Raw genomic sequence first — 24,938 nt, 5'->3', positions numbered from 1 at the left:
GAAAAATGCATGCCTTCTGCTTGAAAACACTGACATTTAACTCAAATACTTTCCGTTATGCTGAATCAATTACAGTATCTCAGAATCTCAACTTTAAAAAACCAGCCCTAAAGGGAAGGGTTGCCACATGTCAAGTCTTTTCTATGATGCAACTAAGTGATAGCATTAAAATCCCAGCAACGAAGAGGCAGAAAGAACATACGCCTGTTTCAAAACTCCACAAAACTAACCACATAGAAAATTAAATGTCAGGCCTGGAAGCCATCTTTTGTATTAGGCCTTCAGACCTCCCAGTTTCCCACAGTAGTTAAATGTGGCGGGTCTGAAGGCCTAATACAAAAGATGGCCTGACGTTAAAACCTGCCAAAATGAAATCTTGACTCTACAGCAGGGGTCTCCAAACTTGGCAACTTTAAGACCTATGGACTTCAACTCCCAGAATTCCCCAGCCAGCCATGCTGGCTGGGGAATTCTGGGAGTTGAAGTCCACAGGTCTTAAAGTTGCCAAGCTTGGAGACCCCTGCTCTACAGTATGTGTTTAACGTTGGGAGGACGTCAGTGATAAAGCAACATCCTCCAATTATGTCTCTGCCTAGTTTTCAAGCTTCTGTCTCATCTTGCATGGTAAATCCACAAACAGGGTCTCTCTAACAGAGGCCCCGTTTCTTTGAAAGCGGCAGTCGTTTAACTGCACAGGCTGAAATAAATTATACTTTCAGAGGGCACGAAGGGAGTGAATTGGAGTGCATATACCTAGGAGAATCGAAAGAGGGAATTAACCAAATTGCTCACCAGGGTCCACTTCCCTCAGCAGCAAATTAAAATGTGGGAGGGGAAAAAAACCCCATCAAAATAGGCCACAGAGCCTTTGCAATGGCGGATGAGGAATTATCTTTTGTTGATGTTATTGGGATTCACTGGTCTTTTGCAAAATGAAATGAAAATGCCGAACTCCAAAGGAAATTTGTTTTCCTAAAATGCATTAAAGGAAGAGGCCAGAAAGAAAAGAAAAATTGAAAACGGTGGCCCTGAAAAACAGTGGTTTTTGAGATTGCGAATATGTTGTTTCTGAGCTACCTTTCTATATTTGCAGAGGACCTGCAGATCAAACTGTTCCTGTCACCTTCTTTGTTACTGCAAAAAGCAGGTGTGTGTGTGGGGGGGGGGGGGGGGAGAATCTAGGTAGATGCCTCTCACTCAGCTGTTCTAAAGCAAACCCAAATATAGCTAGTCAAAGAAAGGATGCTAGAAGACTAAGCTAAGGGGCAAAAATGGAGTGATCTCTGTTAGAAATAATGGAGGGTATTCGTCCTGCAGACCCTTTGATTCCTTATAAATGAAATTATAAATACAGCAGGAGTGATTCTGGAGTACCATGAAGATCCCAACAACACTGGAGACTGGTAGAATCCAATGCAACCCTGTGTAGTATTTAGGCAAACTTTGCTAAAACTACCTTTGGAGGCACAGGACAACCTGTAACAAGTTTCTAATTTCTTATGTTCCAAACATATCTGAGAGCTAGCAAGGAAGCCAATCTTAATACAGTCTGAGGAGTTTAGCGCTCTTTCTAACAAATTACGGTCTTCAAAGAAGAAAAAAGGAGGTTTTTTTAAAAAAATATTAGTAGCTGCAAGTTGATTGTGAACTGTCTTTGGGGATCCTATAGTGCACCCCCAGTTATAATTCCCACCCAACTGAGAGAAGTCATGATGATGACTATGCCACTCTCTTCTGTTTTCTAAATAGGTATGCTTTGAAAAGAAGCTTAGACAAAAGCAGCTTTGCAGAGATTATGCCACAGGTAAATGCTACTATTTAAATTGTTTTTAAGAAACCTCCGAAGTAATCAGCCACTCTGACCATATGACAGACGAAATCTTGTGTGGGTTAAGATAAAGAATTAGAAGAGAGCCAACAATTAAACAGCTGGCAGGCTGCTCCTTTCAGTCCTCATTCTCACAAACGTACAATCCATACGTGGGGTGGGGGCAGCTCTGTATAAAAATATTATCCTATGAAATGCTACCATAGCCCCTCAAACCCCACCCACTCCACACACAAAAAACTACCTGAGCACCCTCAAAGCCCTACCCAGATCTGGGGGGAAGAGAGGAAGAAAGAGTCGGGACAGCTCCAAGGAGTTGTTATCATCACAAGGAAAAAAGAAAACCTATTTTAGAGGTGCTTTCCTTAACAAATGCAAAGACATGAAAACTTGCTTGTGGGTCCGATTTGGGGGGGGGGAGGAGAGAGATCTATTGAAAATAAACACTGTATTTACACCCTCCCTTTCGTTTTCGATAAATAGTTTGACAGCAGTTTTCAAAAAAAAAAGGCAAGGAATAAAGCTTTCCCCAAATTATCCTCCATCTGTGAAATCCTTGATATCTGCATATATTTTTTTTATTTAGGGTTCCATTTCAAAAGCAAGCCCGTGAGAATGGAGGCACACCAGCTGCTACTGCCGCCAGCACTACTTGTCTGGAGGTATCCCAAAGAATAACTTAAAAAAAAACAAAAATCAAAATCAAAAGGACACACAGTGCAAAAGTGTGGATTTGCATGAGGTAAGGAGTTATGGATCTACAATGCATCACGTCAAAAAGCTAAGTCTGCACAGTATTGCTCCGGCTCAGAATTTAACAACACCCCTCCAACCCCCCTTAACTTTTGTGTGGTTGTTCTTTCCAATGTATTCACTAGGAACAGCCTTCCCCAAATTGGTGCCCTCTGGGTATGCAGGAACTGCAATGCCCAGAACCCCATGGAGCACAACCCTAAACAGAGAATACCAAGTGGGTAAAAAATGCTTTAAAGGGGAGAAAGGGGGGGAAAAAAACCAGCAGAGGAAGGAGGACAGGAGAAAACCATCATTCCATGTACTCCACTTCCCCTGAATTTTGTTTGATGTTTGGTTTTCAGCTACATTGGAAAAATGCACTTTGTTTTCTGAATCTTTGTCCCATCCTAGGACAGTACCATCCCTGAATTCCTTGCTGCCTGGGTGGGGAGGGGGGAGTTTGCACCTTTAGGGACCCCCTGCACTATGCTTGTTACCCCTCAATGTCCATGGCTGGATGCCACGTGTGGTAAGGTTCATCACTGATTCCACCCCCATCCAGCCCCGAAATCCAAAGAAAACCCCATCCAAATGTATCAGGCAGGCCCTGATGCCTAAGGGGTATCAGAGGGTGGGGAAGGCACAATTTAACTCCCCCACTGCACACGGAGGAAACAGGGAAGGGGAGGGCCGGTCTCAAATGTCCTGTCCAAACAGTGTCTTCATTTTGGCGGGATGGAGGAGGAAGAAGAGGTGTGGTGGGTTTAAGGCGATAAGGAGTTGGTTGAGGTAGAAGTCGGTGCAGGGGGCACACCGACTTGGGAACCTGCTGCCGTGCCACCTGTTGCACCCCCGCCGCCACCACTGCCAGTGCTGCTGGAACTCCGCCCACTGTTGGCGTTTCCTTTATTGTGAGAAGACGATGCTCCTGGAGTTTGGGCAAACAACACTCCTGGAAAGAAACAGGGAACAAAAATGGACAGGGCAGGTTCACAATGGCTGTAACTCTTCTTTTCCTGCAGCCCGTCTTTTTGTACCTCCCTATATACCCTGTTTCCCCGAAAATAAGACATCCCCTGATAATAAGCCTGATTGGGCTTTTGAGTGCACGTGCTAAAATAAGCCCTCCCTGAAAATAAGCCTTTCCTAAAAATATTTAACCACATGCGCAACCAGTCCCTGCCATTTCTTCTGGTTAGGGCAGAGGTCTGCAACCTTAAACATTCAAAGAGCCATTTGGAACCGTTTCCCACAGAAAAGAAAACATCGGGAGCCACAAAACCCTTCCCGTGCCTGACTATTTCTTGAGTAGCCACAAAACTAGCATATGTAGTTGAATTAAACGTTCTGTTTTCTTCTGAAACTTTTCTTGGATTTATCCATATAGGTTGGCCTACTGAGGGTTGAAAAGCTCAATAAATTGTGTGCCGGGCAAGTGTTGCACATTGGCGGTTGTGATGCATATTTTGAGTGACAGGGAGCCGCAGCAGAGGGGTGAAAGAGCCACATGTTGCTGACCCCTGGGTTAGAGTTAGGGAGACAGAGCTGGAAATCAGGTAAGATGGCAAGAGGAGGCCCGTCTTGCTCCATGCGCCCCAAAATAATAAGACCTCCCCGAAAATAAGGCCAAGTGCTTATTTCGGGGGTTCAAAAAAATATAAGACAGGGTCTTATTTTCGGGGAAACACGGTAATAATTGAAGCCCACCAAACTAGAATATCACCTTTCAAGCAATGTAACCCATGTGGATTAATATGCCAAGGTTAACTAAAGAGGGCAGTACTTTAGAGTAAGTACATTAGTTTTTACATCTTAGCGCAGATATGTCACGCTAGATAGCAGCAGCTAGTCAATCTTGTCTGATTGTGAAAAGCTAAGCAGAGTCTGATCTAGTTAAAACTTGGATGGGAGCCCACTAGAAAATCCCACACCTTTAGTCTGGATTGGAAAGTCAATTAAACACCCCGTCCCCCAATAAAGCAATACCAGGAGACATGAAGTCCTCCCAAGTCAAGATGAACCGGAGAGGTTCTCTTAATATGTCAGGGGGGAGCCTCCAGCTTATGAACTGCTGCAAACACTCTCTGGAATACTCAAGGGTTTCTGTCTTTTTAAAGGATTAAAATCAGCACAATAAGTTTATGTTAGTAGCTTTCTTTTGTCATCAAAAGCTTGCATTAACAGTGCATGCCCACTCCCTCTCTGATGATATCATGTCTCTGCCATACACTCTGCAGACTAAAAAAAAAAAATACTCCTAAACTGCATGCCCCCTCCCCCAACTTTCTTGTTTGATTAGGGATTGGGTGCTCACCATCCACCTTTTTAACAATACATGACACAGTTTATAGAACAATCAACTCTTGCCACAATGGCCAACCATTTTCTCTAAGTCCCAACTGCATTTTCCCCTTACCTGCATACACGATGCCATTAATCTCGACTGACATGCTTATGCTACTGGTGCCATTGGCAGCTAGATTCATGGAAGAGTCTTGGCGATTTTCTGCAAAAGAATAAAGATGGCTTTTTTTTTTTAAGATAGAAAAAGTGATCTTTGTATGGCGAGAGATTAGCTTAAAGCATCAATAACTTAAGTTTGGGGCTACACATACTTGGCTTATAAACTGGAAATTAAAATGGGCAAGGCTGAAAATAAGGGCATGTAAACATTGTAAATGGAAATGAAAGCAATCTCTCAGCCACTTGGATAAGCTGAATATGCTGAAATCTTGTTAAAAAGAAAGATCCTGACCACTTTTAAAAAGACACAAGATATCAGTTTTCACTGAATTGGGGGAGGGGGGGCTAGGGGTGAAATGCTCCCGGTTTGGACCGGATCGCCCGATCCAGTAGCGATGGAGGCAGGTGGTTCAGAGAACCAGTAGCAAAAATCCCTGCCTGCCCCGCCCCCCCATGCCCAGCTGAGCTGTGCCATCATCAGAGGCTTTTTTTCTTTTAAATGCCTCTGAGGATCCAAGCTGAGTTGCCTAATTGGCAGAGACTTTTTTAAAAAGCCTCTGCCAATCAGGCAACTCAGCTTGGATCCTCAGAGGCATTTAAAAGAAAAAAAAGCCTCTGCCAATCAGGCAACTCAGCTTGGATCCTCAGAGGCATTTAAAAGAAAAAAAAGCCTCTGACGATCAGGCAACTCAGCTGGGATCATCAGAGCCTTTTGAAAGCATTCTTTTACAACCTCTTCGCCAAAGAGGTTGTAGAAAAAATGGTTTTAAAAGTTTTTTTAAAAAAATGGCCACGCCCACCCAGTCACATTACCCCCAAGCCATGCCCACAGAGCACTCAGTTAAAGTAGGATAAAATGATGCAGAAAACATACAGCTGGCAGAAATGAAAGGAATAATGCAAACTTGTTTGATTTACATCATTTACAGAGTTTTTAAAACTCTGTAAATGATGGTAATCCATATTTATTTTTATTCATCACATTTACAAGTAGTCCTCATGACTGTAGTTGTGCCTGGAATTACAATCATAAGTCATTATGATTGTAAATTGAGGCATTATGTGACTAGACTTGAATTTTTGTAAAAAAAAAACATTTTTGCAGCAGGTGTTAAGCTAGCGCTGTAGTTGTTAAGCAAATGCTGCAGTCATAAAGCAAATTAATTTTCCCCGAAGGCTGCTTTTTTGCTGGAAACCAGAAGTAAATTCCAGAAACCAGCCAGAAAAGTTGCAAATCATAGTCATATGACTGCAGGACACTGCAAAGAGCCATAAAGGTGAGCTGATTACCAAATGCGCAAAATGCTATTGTGTGATTGTGGGGATCTGTGTTATGTGGCCATCATAACTTCAAAAATGGATCATAAGTAGCTTTTGGGAGGGCATCATAACTTTGAAATGTTATTAAGTGACTGGTCTTAAGTTGAGTACTACTGTACATAGCCGCCCATCTCACAAAACGTGATTCTGAGCAGCATACAATAAAAACAGAAGACCATAACTTGGAAAATAAACTTTCTAACCATGGAATCACAACTTTCTCCTTCAGTAAGAGTTGTAAAATGCTTTCTTAATGGGAGTGTTGACTACAGGTAGTCCTCACTGACCCATATCATTCAGGGGCTGTTCAAACTTAAGGACAGGTGCTCCTTAAAGCTAAAGCCAGTGCAGGGTAGTCCTGTGATCCTGATTCAAGCACTTGCATCCAGCATGCATTATCACAATTTGTTACCTTCACAGTGAGCGTCTGACCAGCAAAATCAATGGGGAAGCCAGTCGCGGTCATGAGATGTTCTCATTTAATGACCACACTGCTTAGTGACAGAGGTTCTGGCCCCTATTGCGATTGGTAAGACCCTGAATAGCAACAGCAGGAGCACTTAGACTTATATACTGCTTTACAGTGCTTTACAGCCCTCTCTAAGCGGTGTACAGAGTCAGCATAATGCCTCCCAACAATCTGGGTCCTCATTTTACCGACCTCGGAAGGATGGAAGGCTGAGCCAACCTTGAGCCTGGTGAGATTTGAACTGCCAAATTGCAGGCAGTCAGCAGAAGTAGCAGCCTGCAGTTCTACACTCTAACCACTGTGCCACGGTCGTTGGCGCAGTGGTTACGAGCTTCAGGCTCCGATATGAGGCAATCCTGAGCAATTCTTGGGCCCGAGGTGCATGGCTTCCATCCATCTCCACCTCATGTCTGGTATGGCTATCAACCTTTGGGGAAAGAGAGGGAACATGCAGCAACCCACCGACCTGGTGAACGGGCCCCTTGACTATTGATCCGGATGCTCATCGGCAGCTGAGCGGTCATGGCGAGCAAGTTTTGCTGGATTGCCCGTTGCATCAGACGCTGCTGTTCATCTGTCACAAGTGCCATCTTCTTTTCTGGCGGCTCCCCCGATTCCAACTTCTCCCGTAGCTGTTCCAACGCTGCCGCCTGAGCAGCTACAGCAGCTTGGGCGGCGGCGGCTTGCACAGCTGCAGCCTGCGCTGCGACGACAGGATGGCTTGCGAGTGAGACCGGTAGGCGGGTGGGCACCGCAATAGGAATTGCAGAATCTTCCTCTGGTGTGGGGGGGGGGGGAAAGTCATGGGAGAGGTGACTACAATAGTTCTAGGTCTTTTTTTTCTCTCTCTCTTTTTTTTTTAAAAACACACATACACAAAATAGGTGCAGCCGGTAAAATTACAGTCTCTCTCGAGGAGACTGCTCCCATAATCTCAGGAAGGTAGTTTTAACAAGTAATTAAACTTAAATTAATGCAATCCTTAAAGCAGCTGCAGCTGCTTTTTTAAGGCTCACATGGAATCTTTAAAAAAAAAAAAAGGATGAGCTTTTTTTATGAATACTAGAGGTGCTGTACTTCTTCAAGAATTGCAATCTTTCTTCTAAAAGAAAAGAGCACAGTCCTATTCCTTACATGATGAAGCCTTTCCATCTGGCCCATTTTAGCTTTTTTTCCCATGGAAAAGGGACTCTAAACTCTGGTGTTCGTTTAATGCAGGGGTATCAAACTCAAGGCCTGCGGGCCACATCCAGCCCATGGGGTGTTCACATCTGGCCCACAGGGCCACCCTGGAAACAGTGAGGGACTGGCCTACAGTGCCTCTGCCAGCAAAATGGGCTCCCAAGCTCCGTTTCCGGCTGCGAAGGCCTCCTACAACCCTCTGCCAGCGAAAACGGAGCTTGGGAGCCTGTTTTCGCTGGCAAAGCGCTTGGGCCACCACAGGTGCCCCTGACACAAATGACATCGAGCTGGCCACACCCACCCAGCCCCCGAGATCAAACACAACCCTGTTGCGGCCCTCAATGAAATCAAGTTTGACACCCCTGATTTAATGTTTCCCTCTGCAGCATCTTTATCAGCAAGATTTCAGATGTCCTGAGCCCAAAAACCCAGTCTGCAGAATTTCATTAGGTATCAACTTTTAGACTCGGCAGTCGGCACCAAATCTGGGGGTAGACATTAGCTGATTTAGGCAGTGTCCTTACAGGTAAAAGTCATCACCCAAAAAGGATTAAGGAACTTCTCCCCTCTGTTATGCCTGAATGAAGCTGCTTATGTTAAACAAGTAGGATTTTTACTGATGCATGCAACCTAGTTAGAACATTCTTGATCTGGCCGCTGTGAACTTTAGAACAGTATTTCTAGCTGGGGAGAATTAGGAAACCTACTACAAAGAGCAAAAAAATATATACTACAACATTTTGAAGTCAACTACAAAGGCAGAGCCTAACAGGAGCAAAACGTTCATTTGTACCACCCCAGAACAAATCCTTTTTTCTCACAGCATTTTATGTTAATGATATCTTTGTCATTGTTTTTATTAACCTGGATTAAGTCAGTGATCCAGTAAATGAGAATATGTGATTCTAGATAATATTTTAACGAATTACTTTTCACTCAAGGCAATGAAACGCATTAATCACGTCCTCATTTCAAATTCTTTGGATGGGCTACGTATGTGAGACCCAAGTCAACTGCCTTTCTCCCAAAGTTTCCTGTACAGGTAGTAGTCCTCACTTAATAACAGGACCCCAAATTTCTTTGCTATGCAATGAAATTTGTAAAGTATGTCATGACTGTGCCACTTAGCAACAGAAATTCTAGCACTTCTGTTGTTGTTGTTAAGTGAATTATCATGGATCATTAAGCAAGGACATCACGTGGTTACCATTTGCAACCTCCTGCTAACTTATCATTGCCTTTTTTTTTTTATTGAAGGAAACCAACAAAGGAGGTTGAAAATGGCCATCGTGTGACTGCGGGATGCTGTGACCATCTTAAGTACAAGGACTGGTTGTAAGAACTTGTTTAGCACCATCCTAAATTCAAATGGTCATTGAAGTGGTTGTTAAGTGAAGACCACCTATATACCATCTTTTTAAGGAAACAGCAGACAAGGGCACTAATAGAACTTTTAATGACTACTTTTGAGGTGCTAGAAAGCCTCTCCTCCACTAATTTTCCCATTATATTTGATGTGAAAAGCCCCACCTGCTAATTAAGAGATCAGCATACTAAATTCGCTGCAACTCAGCACCAGTTAATTACATCTGCAATGCTTAAATGAAGATATAAAGAAATTCCATAACCTGGTACCCTCCGGTCTTTGAACTTATCCTCCCACAATCTTTAGTCCAGCACAGCCCCTAGGGATTGTGGGAGTAGAAGCCACCAGGAAAACTCCTTGAAATGTTCAAAACATCTCTCTCAAGAGAAGGTGCAAATAGTTACCTTTCTTGATTTTTGGAACAGGGGCAATGGGGCTGCCATTAGTGGCTGAGGTCAGTCCCAAGGTTGGTACTTGAAGCTTGGGTGAAGACAACATGGTGTGAGTGCCACTGGGAGAATAGGTAAAGATTGAACCACTGAATCCTTGCCGACGGCCCTCTCGCCGGTTGCTGTCAATGGCTGCTTGGAGTTCATTGGGGTTGCTCAGCCCTCTTTTCTCGCACTCATACGGATATAAGTACTTCATATACCTTTTGGAGACAAAAAAGAGAGATACACAAAAATTATGGCTGCTTAATTTAATAGAAGCCCAACAAACAGCAGCATTTTTTTAAAAATTATATTTTAAGTCTGCCAATGTTCAACACTGCTGAATTTATACAATTCTGTCTACCAGGGCAATATGGGTAGTCCTTGCTTAGTGACTGCTTGTTCAGCAACCGTTCAAAGAGACAGGACTAGAACTCATCTCCTGATTTCTAGCCTGGTGCCTTAACAACTAGACTCTGCCCTTCTGATACATCTGGCAAATTTTGATTGGCTGATTCCTCCATCATGGATTGGGAATCTTCAATGAAGTGCTATGTACCCAGCTATGCTAATAAAAAACCCAGTCGTTAATAAAAAACTTAATATTCTCATTCCATCCACATTGGCTTTTCTCCCTTTTCACAGCCAGGAGACTGTGAGTTCACTTTAGGCAGGTGACTTTGGGCCACTCTCTTTCAGCTCAATTCACCTAGCAGGCTTGTTGTTATAGGGAAAATAGGAGGAGGAGGAAGGAACATTGTGTGTGTTCACCACCTGGAGTTATTTTTAAAAATAATAAAGGTGGGATATAAACAAACAAACAATCCAATGTCAAGGACATCAGTTGTGTCTGATTCATTGTTCTGGAAACTTTTCTTGGAGCCTACTAAATTGAGGAGGAGAGGAAAGATGTCTCAAATAAATATTTCAGATCAATATTCCCTGTTTATTAGATGCTCAGGATAATATGCTGCAAAATCCAGACATTTCCGTTTCCAAGATCTGCACTAGTGGTGAAAAAATGCTGGTGGCATTCCCTTAAAAGCTCCCGGCTTTTAAAAAGTTAATAGCTCTCCTTCTACTACTCCCCCCATCCTCAATCCCCAATCCCCTTCCGCCACCTGGTTTTCTGAATTCCAGAGTAATTAACTTTAGTGTTGATTAGGGTGGATGAAAAGATGGGGGAAGGGAACTGAAAGAAGTCAGAGAGAAAGAGAGGAAGGGTGGAACAAGGTGGAAGGCTCTTATTTTCTGATTCTACATAAAATAGATAATGGTTATCAGGACACATTTATCCTTTTAATGTACTGGAACTGATCACTTTTCTATAAATTAAAATTCTGGGGGCAAAATAGCCGGCCTTCTCTGCAGGCTGCATTTGATATGCGAGCCTTTTCAGCCTGATGCTATCCATACATATTGGATACAACTCCAATTACCTCAAATCAGTATGGTTGTTCCCCAGTCTGGGGAATTTCCTGCAGGTCAGTTGCAGAGGGTAACAAAAAGTAATCTGTTTCTTGAGGGAGTCCTTGGTGCTCTCTGAGCTTGGTTGTTTTCTTGCAGATGTTTCATTACCCATCAAAGTACTGATGATGTTACCTAGTTTGGGCAATGAAACGTCTCCAAGAAAGCAACCAAGCTCAGAGAGCACCAAGGACCCCCTCATTTCAATCCTGAGCTACGAATATTCTCCTTTATTAGAATCTTTTTCTTACTGGACTGCGAGAGAGTCCTCCATTTATTCTTGTATAGTCTTCATGCATGACAGTCATTTTTCCACTAAAACAAATTCTTCCTCTTTCCCTCCTCAAATGCCTTGCTTGGCCCACCCTGAAATCAGGTTGGGGAAGGCACCTCCTGTGACTTACTGGGTACGCAGTGTGAAGGCGGCACTGGTGATGGAGGTGGGCAAGTTCAGACCCTTGGTGATCTCCCTCCACAGCTTCTTGTTGATCACTTCCACCAAGCCTCCCTTCTCGGTCACCAGAACGTAGAGCATATAAAGATCCAGCACCTGCTTGGCCATGATTGGGATTCGGTTCACAGGGGTCCCTATTGTGGGGGGGAAAAAGTGGAAAGGAGCAAAAAGTGTTGGGCAAAGCAACGATCACTAGGATGCTGACTTCCGACATCAACCAGGATCCAGATTTTTATTTGCTAAATAGTTTTCTCATGATAACAATATTTGTGTACCGTTTCTGCTTCTATGAAGTACATCATATGCAGTTCTTTTAAGTTGGAAGAACACAGAAAATAACTCTGAAAGGAAAACCATTATTATGCTTAGGGAAACAAACAAAACAAAAAAAACCCACATTAATGAAAGGCTACCAAGGCAACTTGTGGCAGAGGTAAAATTCAATTTTTTTTCTCCGGAAGGCGATTCAGAAGTAGCCCTCTTCAGTTCGCTGAGGTTAAAACTGGTATTGGTGTTGAACAGCCGGGCAAAATTGCCACAACTGATGGCGCAGGTTTCAGTCTTATATCCTGGAGATAATTTAGAAGCCCTGTGATGGCGAACACCATGTCCTGAAAGTCCTCTAGATACTTTTAATAAGATTTACTTCTCCTAATGCATGTTGCTTAGAAACTGTGTCAGACAGGACAGCTAACCCTTCACAGATTCTCCCTCTGCTCCACTCACTTGGCCTCCAATCCAGTGCTGGGTTGCCCCCGGTTCGGACAGGTTCTATAGAACTGGTAGTAAAACTAGCAGGAGGCTCCGCCCACTGACCTTGACATCATCTGAAGCAATCTGCACATGCGCAGAAGCGATCCCGTTGCGAACTGGTAGTAAAGGTAAGTAGAACCCACCCCTGCTCCAATCCCAGTACAGGCCAGTAGCCTCAAGTATTTATACTTGGAGACACCCAAATATTTATAATACAGTCTTGTCTTGGAATGCAAAGAAATACATACTAAAAATGAAAGGGGGGAGGGGTAGAATGAGGGAGGAATGATTACGGAGAAAGGATGTACTTTCTAGCAGCCTGTACTTTGCTTGCAATTTTGCAAACTATAGCAGTGGAGCTATTCACACGTTATTAATACTCTTTTCTAAAATAAAACCACAGTTCTGACTGCCCATACCAAAGAAAATGCCACTTTCTTTTGTGCAGCACCTGGGGACCTCTGCGACACCTAGCTGGCCTTACCACAATTTTGAAAAGGCTGTTTCATTTAAAGCAGCCGCTCAGTAGGAAACAGGAACTTCCACTATCTCCCTGTTTGGGATTTTTCTTGAAATTTGGCTAGGCATGTTCTCTACGAAGTTCCATGCATTTATCAGCAGAATCTTTTTGCTTAGTGTGCATTTATTTAAGCGACATATATATATATATATATATATATATATATATATATATATATATATATACATATACATATATATATATATACATATATATATATATACATATATATATATATATATATACATATACATATATATATATATACATATATACATATACATATATACATATACACATATACATATATACATATATATATATATATATATAATCAAGGAACCCACATTGAGCAACAAATATGGACAGGTGAACTTTGCAGATCTGTGAAATTATGCAAGTTACAAAACCGGCATTCGCCTGGGGAGGCTTTGAAGCCTTGCCAAGAAACCTTGATATTACTCAAACCCTTCTTCTCCCTTCACCTTATCCATGATTGCAAGCATGCATGAAAATACTTTTTTTAAAAAAAATATATGGTTGTAGAGTAATGCTTGTGGGGAAAACTACAAGATGAACCTTTAGGTAACCTTTTATAGTTGAGTTAACCCCATTTTTATGGACAAATTCCTATCCAATCACTTCTGGATTACAGGCTGTCTGTGCAGAATAGGAAGAGCTCACTTTCCATGGATCCAGATGGGTTTTTTTGGTGTCTTTGAGAGATTTTCTATCCAATTAGTCAGTAGCCTGACATAAACCCTAGTCCAGCTCAGCAGCAAGCAATCTTTTGCGCAGTACCCCAACTGCATGGGGCCAGATCTGGTTAGGGGCCGAGTTTTAATGGCTGAGATTTTTAAATTCCTCTGAAGCACGGGTGTCAAACTCAAGGCCTGCGGGCTGGATCCAGCCCGTGGAGTGCGTAAATCTGGCCTACGGGGCCAGCCTGGAAATAGCAAAGAACTGGCCCACAGTGCCTCTGGCAACCAAAATGGGGCGCAGGGGGGTGCATGCGCCCCCGCACCCTGTTTTTGGCATGGACGGCCTCCTGCACCAATCTGCCGGCTGAAACAGGTCCCCCATGCCCTGTTTTGGCCGTCACAGTGCTGCAGGAGGCCGTCCAGGCAGAAAATGGGGCACAGGGGGGGCACTTTGGCCAGCAGGGTGCTTCAAGGGGCATCCGTCCTATCTCCTACACCACCAGCACCTCCCCCGGGCCAGCCGGCCCACAGAGGAGAACTACAATGCTGATCTGGCCCTCAAAGAAATCCAGTTTGACACCCCTGCTCTGAAGCATAAGGCCTTGATGTCTAAGACCAAATGTTTCTCAACCTTAGACTCCCAGAATTCTCCAGCTAGCCTTCAGGTGCTTGACAACCGGCATGTATTTATGAAGGCTTCAGCGTCTCAGGGTCTTGTGATCGCCATTTGCGACCTTCCCAGCCGCTTCCTACAACCAAAGTCAATGGAGGAAGCCAGATTCGTTTAATGACTGCATGATTCACTTAACTGAAGTGATACGCTTAACAGCCATGACAAAAAAAGATAATAAAATCGGGCACAAATACAATGGAAATTCTGGTCCCAATTGTGGTTGCACATTGTGGACTACCTGCGTAAAAGTGGGCTGGATCTTTAGGATTAACCATGCTCTCTTCTAAACCATTGAAGGGTGTGGAAAATGGAAAGGATGTGACAATATTTTTTGGGTGCAATCCCTCTATATTTCTGGAAACCTTTGCTGTGCGAAATGAGTCAGCCCTAGCCTATAAGATGTTAAACATATATCTATTCCAGCCTGCACTGGGATGGTTTCAATGCTCCCGGTTCGGACCGGATCGCCTGATCTGGTAGCGATGGAGGCAGGTGGTTCAGAGAACCGGTAGCAAAAATCCCTGCATCTCCCCCCCCCCTCCAATGCCTAGCTGAGCTGCGCAATCATCACAGACTTTTTTTCTTTTAAATGCCTCTTGATGATCCAAGCTCTGACGATCCCAGGCAACTCAGCTGGGATCGTCAAAGCCTTTTGAAAGCATTTTTTTACAACCTCTTCGCTGAAGATGTTGTAGAAAAAATGGTTTTAAAAGTAAAAAAAAATGGCCACCCCCACCCAGTCACATTACCCCCCTCACCAAGCTACGCCCATAGAAACAGTAGTAACAAATTTTAGATTTCACCAGTGGTTTCAACATATCGTATTTTAAAACAAAGTTTCTATATATTGCTGCCAAACGTTTTCCTTTTTTTTAAAAGGAAGAAAACTATATTGAATGCCGATTGTCTGCCTTTGTGGTAGTTTTACTCAGCAAACGGAACTTTGCTGAATGGATTATTTTTTTTTAAAGACCACATCAACAGGATTGCGGTGTATATCTTGAAATGTTCAGGATTTCAAGCGTTTTAGGGATGAACTACATGGATCTGACAGGCTATCCCAAAAGTACAGGCACAGCAGTTTGGGGCCATAATGACCTGACCTCCTAAGGCTAAGCTTTCTGATTATTCGGGGAGTTAAGCAGGGAGAGTGCTGCTTCATGGACAGCAGAGAGGAGAAGACCCAGCAAAGATCCAGAACAGGCAAAGCAAGAAGTGACTTTTCAGAAATTTTGTTTGTTTCTCATTCCCATCTCTTTCCCTTTTAATTGATTTCTCCTTTTATTGATTTATTGCTTCCTTAAAACAAAAAAAGGAACAATTTTGAACAGGGTGGAAAAAAAAAAGTGGAGAGAGAGAAAAGCACCTTATTGTGCAGCATAGTTTTACTGCAGGAAGGCATGGCACATTTTCCGGGAGTAAAATCTATTTGAGCCAGGGCAGCTGGGGCTCAAATCCTAGGAGGTATTTCTGAGTGAAGGAATTTCCTTCCTATTTCAGTCTGCAGAATGGGATTGGCAGCAGGGCTCCCCCTCCATGCTGGGAAACACACAGCAGACAGAAATCCGGCCACTGCCCCCTCACCATGGAAAAAAGCATCTAACAAGCCTCACATTTGCAAAAGGCACCCAAAATGAGAGAGTTGCTTTGAGAGTCAATCCCCCCCCCCACCCCCCACACACAAATCAGCTTTTTTGAAAACTCCCCCAACTGGTTTTATGCTTGTCCTGTATGCTGCTACCACCACATACATTCATTTTTGCTGATTGCTGAGCTGGCTGTACGTGCTTATATTGTAGGCAGGAAAAAAAAAAAGCAAGATTTCACTGAAAAAGGAACGAGCTCCATAGAGTTCACTAAACTGAGCTGCTTGTGCAGGTAACTATGTTATAAGTTGCTTTCGTGCACAAAAATGAAGATAGTCACAAGTGCAAGTCCCAATGTTAAAACTTCATGGACGTAACTTTTCAGTACCGGGTTCCAATATTATGCTATGTAGCCTGGGTTTGTGCAACTCAGGAAGCCCTGGCTTGGGCTTGGTGTATTGCACCAACCCAAACAATTATAATTCATTAATTAAAGCAGGATGAAATCATAGCTTAATACAATGGCTGGCTTCACCCAATGTACTAAAAACCAGATTAGTAAAGCTCGATTTGCTATTTTCATAGGGCATGCTACATTTAAGCGCCTAAAATGTGTCTTAATAGGATGGCCTTTCCCACTATAAGTAAATGGAGTCAACCAAACTATTAAGTCTTATTCAATGAATGTATTAGTAAAATGTATATGGCTGGCAGACACTCTGGGCAATTTTATTTTAATTTAGTGTATTTTTGTGACCCTGGGCAATAGCTGGTGGATTTTTTTTTCTGGTATCAGTGCTGCTATTTGTAAAAAAAAAACTTTTTTTGGTCATTGGGGTTGTTCCGAGGAAGCAACTTTGAGGTTGCTTAGTAGTTCAGTGAGCCAGGATTCTCTCAGTTCGGTAATTTCCCACTATGTTGGTTAATATAGTGGTTAAGGCACCAGGCCAGAAATCAGGATACTGTGAGTTCTACTCAGTGGTGAAATCCAATTTTTTTTACTACCGGTTCTGTGGGTGTAGCTTGGTGGGTGTAGTGTGGCTTGGTGGGTATGGCAGGGGAAGGATACTGCAAAATCCCCATTCCTACCCCACTCTTCGGCCAGCCAGAGGTGGTATTTGCCAGTTCTCCAAACTACTCAAAATTTCTGCTACTGGTTCTCTGAACTGCTCAAAATTTCCTCTACCGGTTCTCCAAAGCCTGTTAGAACCTGCTGGATTTCACCCCTGGTTCTACTCCTGTCTTAACAGATGAAAGTTGGCTGGGTAACTTTGGGCCAGTCACTCTCTCTCAGCCCAAATCACCTCACAGGTTTGTTGTTATGGGGAAAATAGGAGGAAGAAGGGGTATTATGTATGTTTGCTGCCTTGAGTTATTTATAAAAATAATAAAAGTTGGATATAAAGGTAAAGGGTTCCCCTCGCACATATGTGCTAGTCATTCCCAACTCTAGGGGGCAGTGCTCATCTCCGTTTCAAAGCCAAAGAGCCAGCGCTGTCCGAAGACGTCTCCATTTATTTATTTATTTATTTTATGCAATTTATATGCCGCCCTATCTCTGAGGACTCAGGGCGGCTCACAACAGTAAAATGCATAATTCCTTATTAAAATGATATAAAGTTAAAACCCAGTTTAAAACAGTTTAAAATTCATTACCCCCCCCCCCCAATCAGTCCAGGCTACGGAACAACCAGGTCTTTAACTCGCGGTGGAATGAGCGAAGGTCAGGGGCCATCCAGAGCTCCAATGGAAGTTGGTTCCAGAGAGTGGGTGCGCCCACAGAGAAAGCTCTCCCCCTGGGGGTCACCAGCCGACACTGTCTGGCCTATGACACCCTGAGGAAGCCCTGTCTGTGGGAACGCACCGGGCGATTGGGGATTGTCGCTGGCTGCAGGGGGTCCGACAGGTATCCCAGGCCTAGGCCATGAAGGGCTTTATAGGTGATAACCAGCACCTTGAACCTCACCCGAAGGGCAACCGGTAACCAATGCAAGCCACGCAGGAGGGGTGTAACATGGGAGTGTCGGGACTCTCCCATCACAACCCGCACGGCCGCATTCTGCACCAGCTGAAGCCTTCGAGTGGTCTTCAACAGCAGCCCTAGGTAGAGAGCGTTGCAGTAGTCAAGAAGGGAGGTGACCAGCACATGAGTAACGGTGCGTAGGGCATCTTGGTCCAAGTAAGGGCGCAACTGTCGCACAAGGTGAACCTGGGCAAATGTCCCCCTGGTCATGGTCGTCACATGGTCTTCCAGAGACAACCGTGAATCCAGGAGGACTCCCAAGTTGCGGGCCCATGGTCATGTGGCCAGCATGACTAAATGCCAAAGGCGCACGGAATGCTGTTACCTTCCCACCAAAGGGCCCTGTGACACAGCAGACTAAAGCACTGTTATTAACATCAGCTGCCTGCAATATACTGCAAGTTCAAATCTCCCCAGGCTCAAGGTTGACTCAACCTTCCATCCTTTCTAAGGTAGGTAAAATGAGGACCCAGTTTGTGGGGGCAATAAGCTGACTTTGTATAAAATATACAAAAGTATGAAGGCTATTGCTTAACCCATTGTAAGCCGCCCTGAGTCTCCGGAAAAGGGTGGCATATAAATCATTTTTTTTTAAAAAAAAGGTGGTCCCTATTTTTCTACTTGCATTTTTTTACATGCTTTCGAACTGCTAGGTTGGCAGAAGCTGGGACAAGTAACGGGAGCTCATCCCGTTACGCGGCACTAAGAATTCGAACCGCTGAACTGCCGACATTTTGATCGGCAAGCTCAGCGTCATAGCCATTGAGCCACCGCATCCCTAAAGTTGGATATAGATAACATTAAAAATAAATGAATGAAATCTCCATACCCCCCCAAAGGAAATGGAAATAGGGGTCTGGTGCATCCAGATGATGCTATGAGGAAGAAAGGTGGCCTAAGGCTTAGCACTGTGCTAATTGTTACTTGTTGTTTTGACCTCTATTAGTCAAACAATCCTTAGTAGATGGCTCATACATCATACTGTGCCATGAACTATAATATACCAAATGCAATGGTTGCATTCGTACCTATGACAATACCAAACGATCTTATGGCTTGTGAAACCATCTTATACCTAGTACCCCCAATCCCCTGCTCAATTCCATTTGATGCCTTCACTTAGAAACGGTTTGGTTAGGGAAGCGGGGGAATCAACTGAATAAATGCAATTTATTTATTCTGTCCCACTTATACATCAAATCTCTATGATGCAAGTTGCAAATTGCATGGATGAAAACCCTTTGGGATGTGGAAAGCGTTGGGACACAGAATGCCCAGAGTTGCAGGTACTTGTGGCCTCCAAGCTGACACACTGGAGCTTTTGCTCTCAGGTAAATCAGAGCATTGGGTGCCCCTGGCATCCTCGCCACCATTCGCCCCCCTCCCCCCACTTCTCCTGCAGGAGTTAAACTGCCTCACAGCTATATCCTCCAGGAATTCCAGCCATTTAGCTTAGTGCTCCTTTCCTGCTTCAAAAACATGTTGACAATTGTTCATGCAGCCATTCTGTGTGTTCCCCCCCACCCCCTACCCCCGGTGTGCCCCTCCCTTTCCCCATTAAACACAGCCCAGGAACATACTAAGCTACCTCACCATTGTTTGCTTAGATGGCCTGGTGCTGGGTGGGCAAGCCCCTCAAAGGATATTAAGCCTCCAAAAAACATCCCTGCAATTTCCTTTCCCTGCTTTCCCACCCCCTTTTGTGACTTCTTACATTCCACACAAAGAACACCCCCCCCCTCCGCCCCGCTTTCCCTGGGCTGGCCAAGGCCATCTGCTTCCCCCCCCTCAACCCAACCCAACCAGATTCCTTGACTTAGGGCAAATCTTTCCCCTCCCCCCCATCTTTATCTACAGACTTGAGAATCCTCTTCCTGGCATTACCAGCTGCGTTTTCTTGATCAGCTCATCTAGGATCTATCAGAGATAATATTCAGGTTTTTTTTTTTTCTACTGGGATTATACGCTGTGCTTTGGCATAAGGTGTTCTCTGCAAACCTACCAATTGTGGCTTATAATGGCCTAGGTTATGCAAAGGAAGCTACTATGGCTCGTTCAATAAGCATGGTCAGTAGGTTAATAACAGATGGTCCAGAGCCTTTCCCCCCCCCCCCAAACCTCTATACAACAGTCAAGGATTACACTATCAAATAGTGGGGGCAAATTACAGTACTGAGTAATAAGTTAAGATAAAGGTTCCCCACACATATATGTGCTAGTTGTTCCTGACTCTAGGGGGCGGTGCTCATCTCCGTTTCAAAGCCGAAGAGCCAGCACTGTCCGAAGACGTCTCCGTGGTCATGTGGCCGGAATGACCAAATGCCAAAGGCACACGGAATGCTGTTACCTTCCCACCAAAGGTGGTCCCTATTTTTCTACTTGCATTTTTTTTACATGTTTTCGAATTGCTAGTTTGGCAGAAGCTGGGACAAGTAACGGGAGCTCACCCCATTACGCGGCACTAGGGATTCAAACTGCTGAACTGCCGACCTTTCGATCGACAAGCTCAGCGTCTTAGCCACTGAGCCACCGCATCCCTATTACTGAGTAATAGTAACACAATAAAAAGATTAAAAAAAAAAATGAAATAGGTATGCTATTTACTTGATCCCACCAATAAAAGTAAAATATCTTAAGATTTCCCTTTCCACATATAGTTCTATTATGACCCTGTAATTCTAAAATGATCATGTGCCATCAAGGCAATGTCAACTCTTAGCACGTAAGATTTTCTATGAAGCCAATTCTAAAGAATGAGGCCTTTGGCAGCAACAGAAAGAACCGTCCTAATTTAGCATAATATCTGAATGTAGCCCAGGGGTGAAATGCTCCTGGTTCAGACCGGATCGCCCAATCTGGTAGCGATGGCGGCGGGTGGTTTGGAGAACCGGTAGCAAAAATCCTTGCCCCCCCTCTTCACGCCCAGCTGAGCCGCGCGATCATCAGAGGCTTTTTTTTTTTACTTTTAAAAGCATTTTTTCTACAACCTCTTCGGCCGAAAAAAAATGCTTTTAAAAGTTAAAAAAAATAGCCTCTGATGCTCACGCGGCTCAGCTGGGATCATCAGAGCCTTTTAAAATGCTTTTTACAAAAATGCTTTTAAAAGTTTTTTTTTTAAAGTTGGCCACGCCCACCCAGTCACATTACACCCCACCAAGCCACGCCCACAGAACCGGTAGTAACAAATTTTACATTTCACCACTGATGCAGCCCAATGGAGACTCTCTCTAAAAGGCCATCTTTAGCAATGGACCATTAAAGTACTTTCTAACGGAAGATGGGGAAGTAATCTTGCTTTAAAGATGCTCAGTTCCAACAGCTGTTCAGCCCAGTCACGTTCTCTCTTCTTCCACTGCCTTCTCTGCTCTTGACCCAATTCTCTCGAGTCCCATCGGGTTCAAAGGCAAACAAGTTTAAGGAGTCCTATCACTTTACATGTTCTTAACACTAATAAGAATAATAACAGGTTTCGGTAATTGGAATACACATGTAGGCTGTACTCATGACAACAACTAAGCAATGGTGATGAAACAAGGAAGGGAAACCCAGTGAAACCCCCAGGTTTGCTTCAGGCACACCCTTACAATAGTGAACTACAACTCCCATTATCCCCTGCAAGCAAAGTCTTTGGGCTCTACTGTCTAGCAATTCTGGGATCTAGCACAGCTGCAGGGCATCACGCGAGAGCAGTGATGGCGAACCTTTTAAACACCAAGTGCCCAAACTGTGCATGCATGCCCAAACGGAAAGGTGCACACGCACATGTATGGATATGTGCATGCGCAGACATGTGCATGCATGCACGTGTGCGCAGCAGGGACCCGAAGACTGGCGGGAGGCGGGGCATCCGAACACCGGCAGCACGGCAAGAAGTAAGTTCTTTTTCTTTTGTGAACTTCTGTTTCGTCATTTGTAGGGAAACAGATGCTCACAAAAGAAACGCCACGGAGATCTGACCTGGGGCGACAGCGCACATGCCAGCAGAGAGGGCTCAGCGTGCCACCATCACGGCGCTAGAGAATATTCTTGGATTCCAATAATGGGACTTCCTTTACCATTGGCATTCAACTGAGAGCCAATTTTCCCTCCAACTATCTAGGTATGTCTATTTATATTTAACTTGGGGGGGAAAATCAGAACTATACTTAGCATTAACATTTAAAATTCAGTTTTCCAGATCTGTGAGCAAAGAGCCCCTGTGTCTGTCTGTCTGCCTGTCTGTCTGTCTGTCTGCCTCCCTCTCTCTCTCTCTCTCAACTTCTGTATCCCCTCTGTCTCACATGCCCAAGGGGCCCCCATCTTCCAATTAGTGCTGGAGCCAGCTGCAAGCCATTGCTGGCATTTATATTTTCAAAGGCAGAGGGACCATTATGTCTTCTAACATGCCTTGCTGCAACCAGAGACCTTTTTAAGATTAGGCCCAAACCTAATTTAATTAAGTCTGCAAAATGCTTCCTGTATCCCTTATCCCAAAGACTGTAACAAGCTGCAGACGAGGATTCCTTCCACTGGCCCTGCCATCTCCAATCGTCTCCTTCCTTTAACATGAAGCCCAAAAACGGCTCATTATTTCTGGTCATGAAAACTTGCTCATTATTTCTGCAATCTTTCAAAGGAAACATTCTCCAACTTGCTGCTCTCCAAAACATCTTAGATTACCACCTGGCAATCTGGCCCTTCAATTAAAAAAAAAAAAGTCTTATTTGCTGTTTGAATCAAAATGCCTACTTTCCAAATGCTTTCACAATGTTCATTCCTTGTTCCTTCCCAAAAGTTCTCCAAGTGCACCATTTAGCAGTTATATGTAGGATGCCGTGTGAAGAACCTTCTGAAGCTATGTGTACATCTAGTGGTTTCAAGAACTTAATGCTTCCCAGTTTTGAAAATTGCTATTGGGAAGAAACAACAGATTGCAGTAATAGCTGCTTTTAAATCTATAAAAATCTATAAAATCGAATCTGTAAAAAATGTAGAATGAGGGAATACTGTTATCTTAATTGTTTCCACCAACAGAACCTCACACTTGAGTGTACTTTCTCTCTGTTCACTAATTTGAGGAGCTCTTTGAATTCTTCCAAAACAATAAATTGGTAATTAGATGGTATGATGAAGCTGCATTATTTCCATTTCAGAAAATAACAAAATTGACAGACAAAATTTGTTTCATGGTAAAAAATCCAGATTTTGGCTTGAAATTTAAGTGGAACATAACTGACTGGGACACCAGAGTAATTACAGAATGTAATTATAGAATTTGCACAGAATGCAAGTCTTTATTTATACAACTATTCATATACGGATCGTTTTAAATTAGTGGCCCAGACATTCTTCCTGCCAACGGCAAAAATCCCAGGATCCGTGTGGTAACGATTCTCTACATTTCTGAGCAGTTTGTTTCTAAACATCCCATAATTCCTCACCAGATGAGTATGATCATTAATATAGTCTCACTGTATTGATAAAGAAAAAGACCACTGTCTGCACATATGCAAGAGAGGGGCCATTCAGACAACTAAGCTAGGCCATTTAAATCAGGTTTGCTTTATGCACCTAGAAAATGCAAGTAAGCCAAAGTGCAAAACTGGGCTTATTCTAGTCACACCATCTAAATTTTGATTTTTTTTCCCTCACTGATTATACCTGCCCCCCCCCACTCCCTTACAGGCCTAAGAAAAGGGAGAAACAGGGGCAAAAGGAATGCTAAACCAGGGGTCCCCTACCTGTGGGCCAGGAGGGGTTTGCAACTGGGCCGTGGAAACAGCCGGTGAGCATGCGTGTAATGCTGCTTGTGCAAATGGAGCTGTGCACATTTGTCAGCCACTTGTGCAAACATCCCCCCCAACCTGGTACCCAAAGCCGGAAATGTTGGGGAACTCTGCACTAAGCATTTCCTATTGTACCCATAGCAACTCTGATTGTAACTGAGCCGCAGAAACCAAAAAAATGAAATAAAAATACAAAATCCCTCTACATTTACCAGCCATTACATATACGTTAAAGATGCCAGCCAACAGGGCTGCTCCTGGAATAACTGGGCCCCACCTTGGTTTTCTCAATAGTCTGGTGCTGGCTTACTCATCAGTTACTCACCATGGTTCAGAGGAGTCTGGGTCAAGTATCAAGCACAAATTTGTTCATCTATCCATCTGTGGTCAATTTGCTGTTCTTTTAATCCAAGTATTTTAACTAGCAGCATCAAGAAAATGGAGGCCATTCCCATCTCTTATATCTGATCTTTGAAAACTGGGAATCTGGGATTCGGGGAGCCTTCTACATGCAAAGCTACTTTCCTTCCTCAATTCTGGAAGAATCATTCAATTATGGACTGGTGGGAATCTGCCCCGCTCCTCTTCTCTCTGCCTCTTAATTTGGCAAGAGCCCTAAAAGATCATCTGTAGCATGCGCCATAGTTAGGAAAGGAAGCTCACCTCGTTTCTGCATAAAACTGAAGAGGTCATCAAGGAATTCTTTCCTTTTCGGATCTCCATCAAGTTCATATAACTGCAGAGAGAGAGGGGGGGGGGGGAGGGAGGGAGAAAATAAAGAAAACAAATCAGGAGACAAAAATAAAATTGCTTCAGACAATTGCTTGTCTTGGAGAATTGCTTTTCTCCAACTTCTCCAACATTTCTTGTATTATGTACACAACTAGCCTATTGAAGCTAGCACATAAACAGGGCACCCAGGGGTAAATCTGTGGTTAAAAGCAGTTGTTACAATGCTGTGGGAATGTAAACTAATCACAGATCCGATTCTTCTTAAAATTATTCTTTATGGATAATAACCCTGTTAAGTTTCTAGGTTTTTGTGTGCATGTACAGAGGGACAGAGGTTTTTTTTTTGTTGTTTTTTTTTAAATAAAGCCTAAACTCTCTGGCTTGGTTCAGAGGTTGCAGCAATTTAGCTAAGCCTCAACTCCTACTCAACTCCTTTTTCTAATGAGACATTCTGCAGCTATTACAAACTG

At 43.6% G+C, this 24,938-nt stretch overlaps 1 protein-coding gene across 1 annotated transcript in view; it reads right to left on the bottom strand.

Annotated features, from left to right (window-relative positions):
- Positions 1–2,558: 2,558 nt before the first annotated feature.
- The window catches only part of ARID3A (AT-rich interaction domain 3A), a 75,736-nt gene continuing 53,356 nt past the window's right edge, over positions 2,559–24,938 (bottom strand). The window contains exons 4-9 of the mRNA XM_070943635.1: positions 24,400–24,472; positions 11,666–11,849; positions 9,768–10,015; positions 7,282–7,593; positions 4,980–5,069; positions 2,559–3,515 (exon numbers count right to left, since the gene is read on the bottom strand). Of these exons, the coding sequence (XP_070799736.1) occupies positions 3,328–3,515; positions 4,980–5,069; positions 7,282–7,593; positions 9,768–10,015; positions 11,666–11,849; positions 24,400–24,472 (1,095 nt within the window). The 3' untranslated portion in view covers positions 2,559–3,327. The remainder of the gene's footprint in view (positions 3,516–4,979; positions 5,070–7,281; positions 7,594–9,767; positions 10,016–11,665; positions 11,850–24,399; positions 24,473–24,938) is intronic.

Source organism: Pituophis catenifer, unplaced genomic scaffold (assembly GCF_029215685.1).
Source record: "Pituophis catenifer annectens isolate HBS135680 unplaced genomic scaffold, rPitCat1.0.hap2 SCAF_1, whole genome shotgun sequence".
Taxonomy (NCBI): Eukaryota; Metazoa; Chordata; class Lepidosauria; order Squamata; family Colubridae; genus Pituophis; species Pituophis catenifer.
The sequence above is the reverse complement of the archived record's forward strand: the minus strand, read 5'-3'. Positions and strand labels throughout refer to the sequence as shown.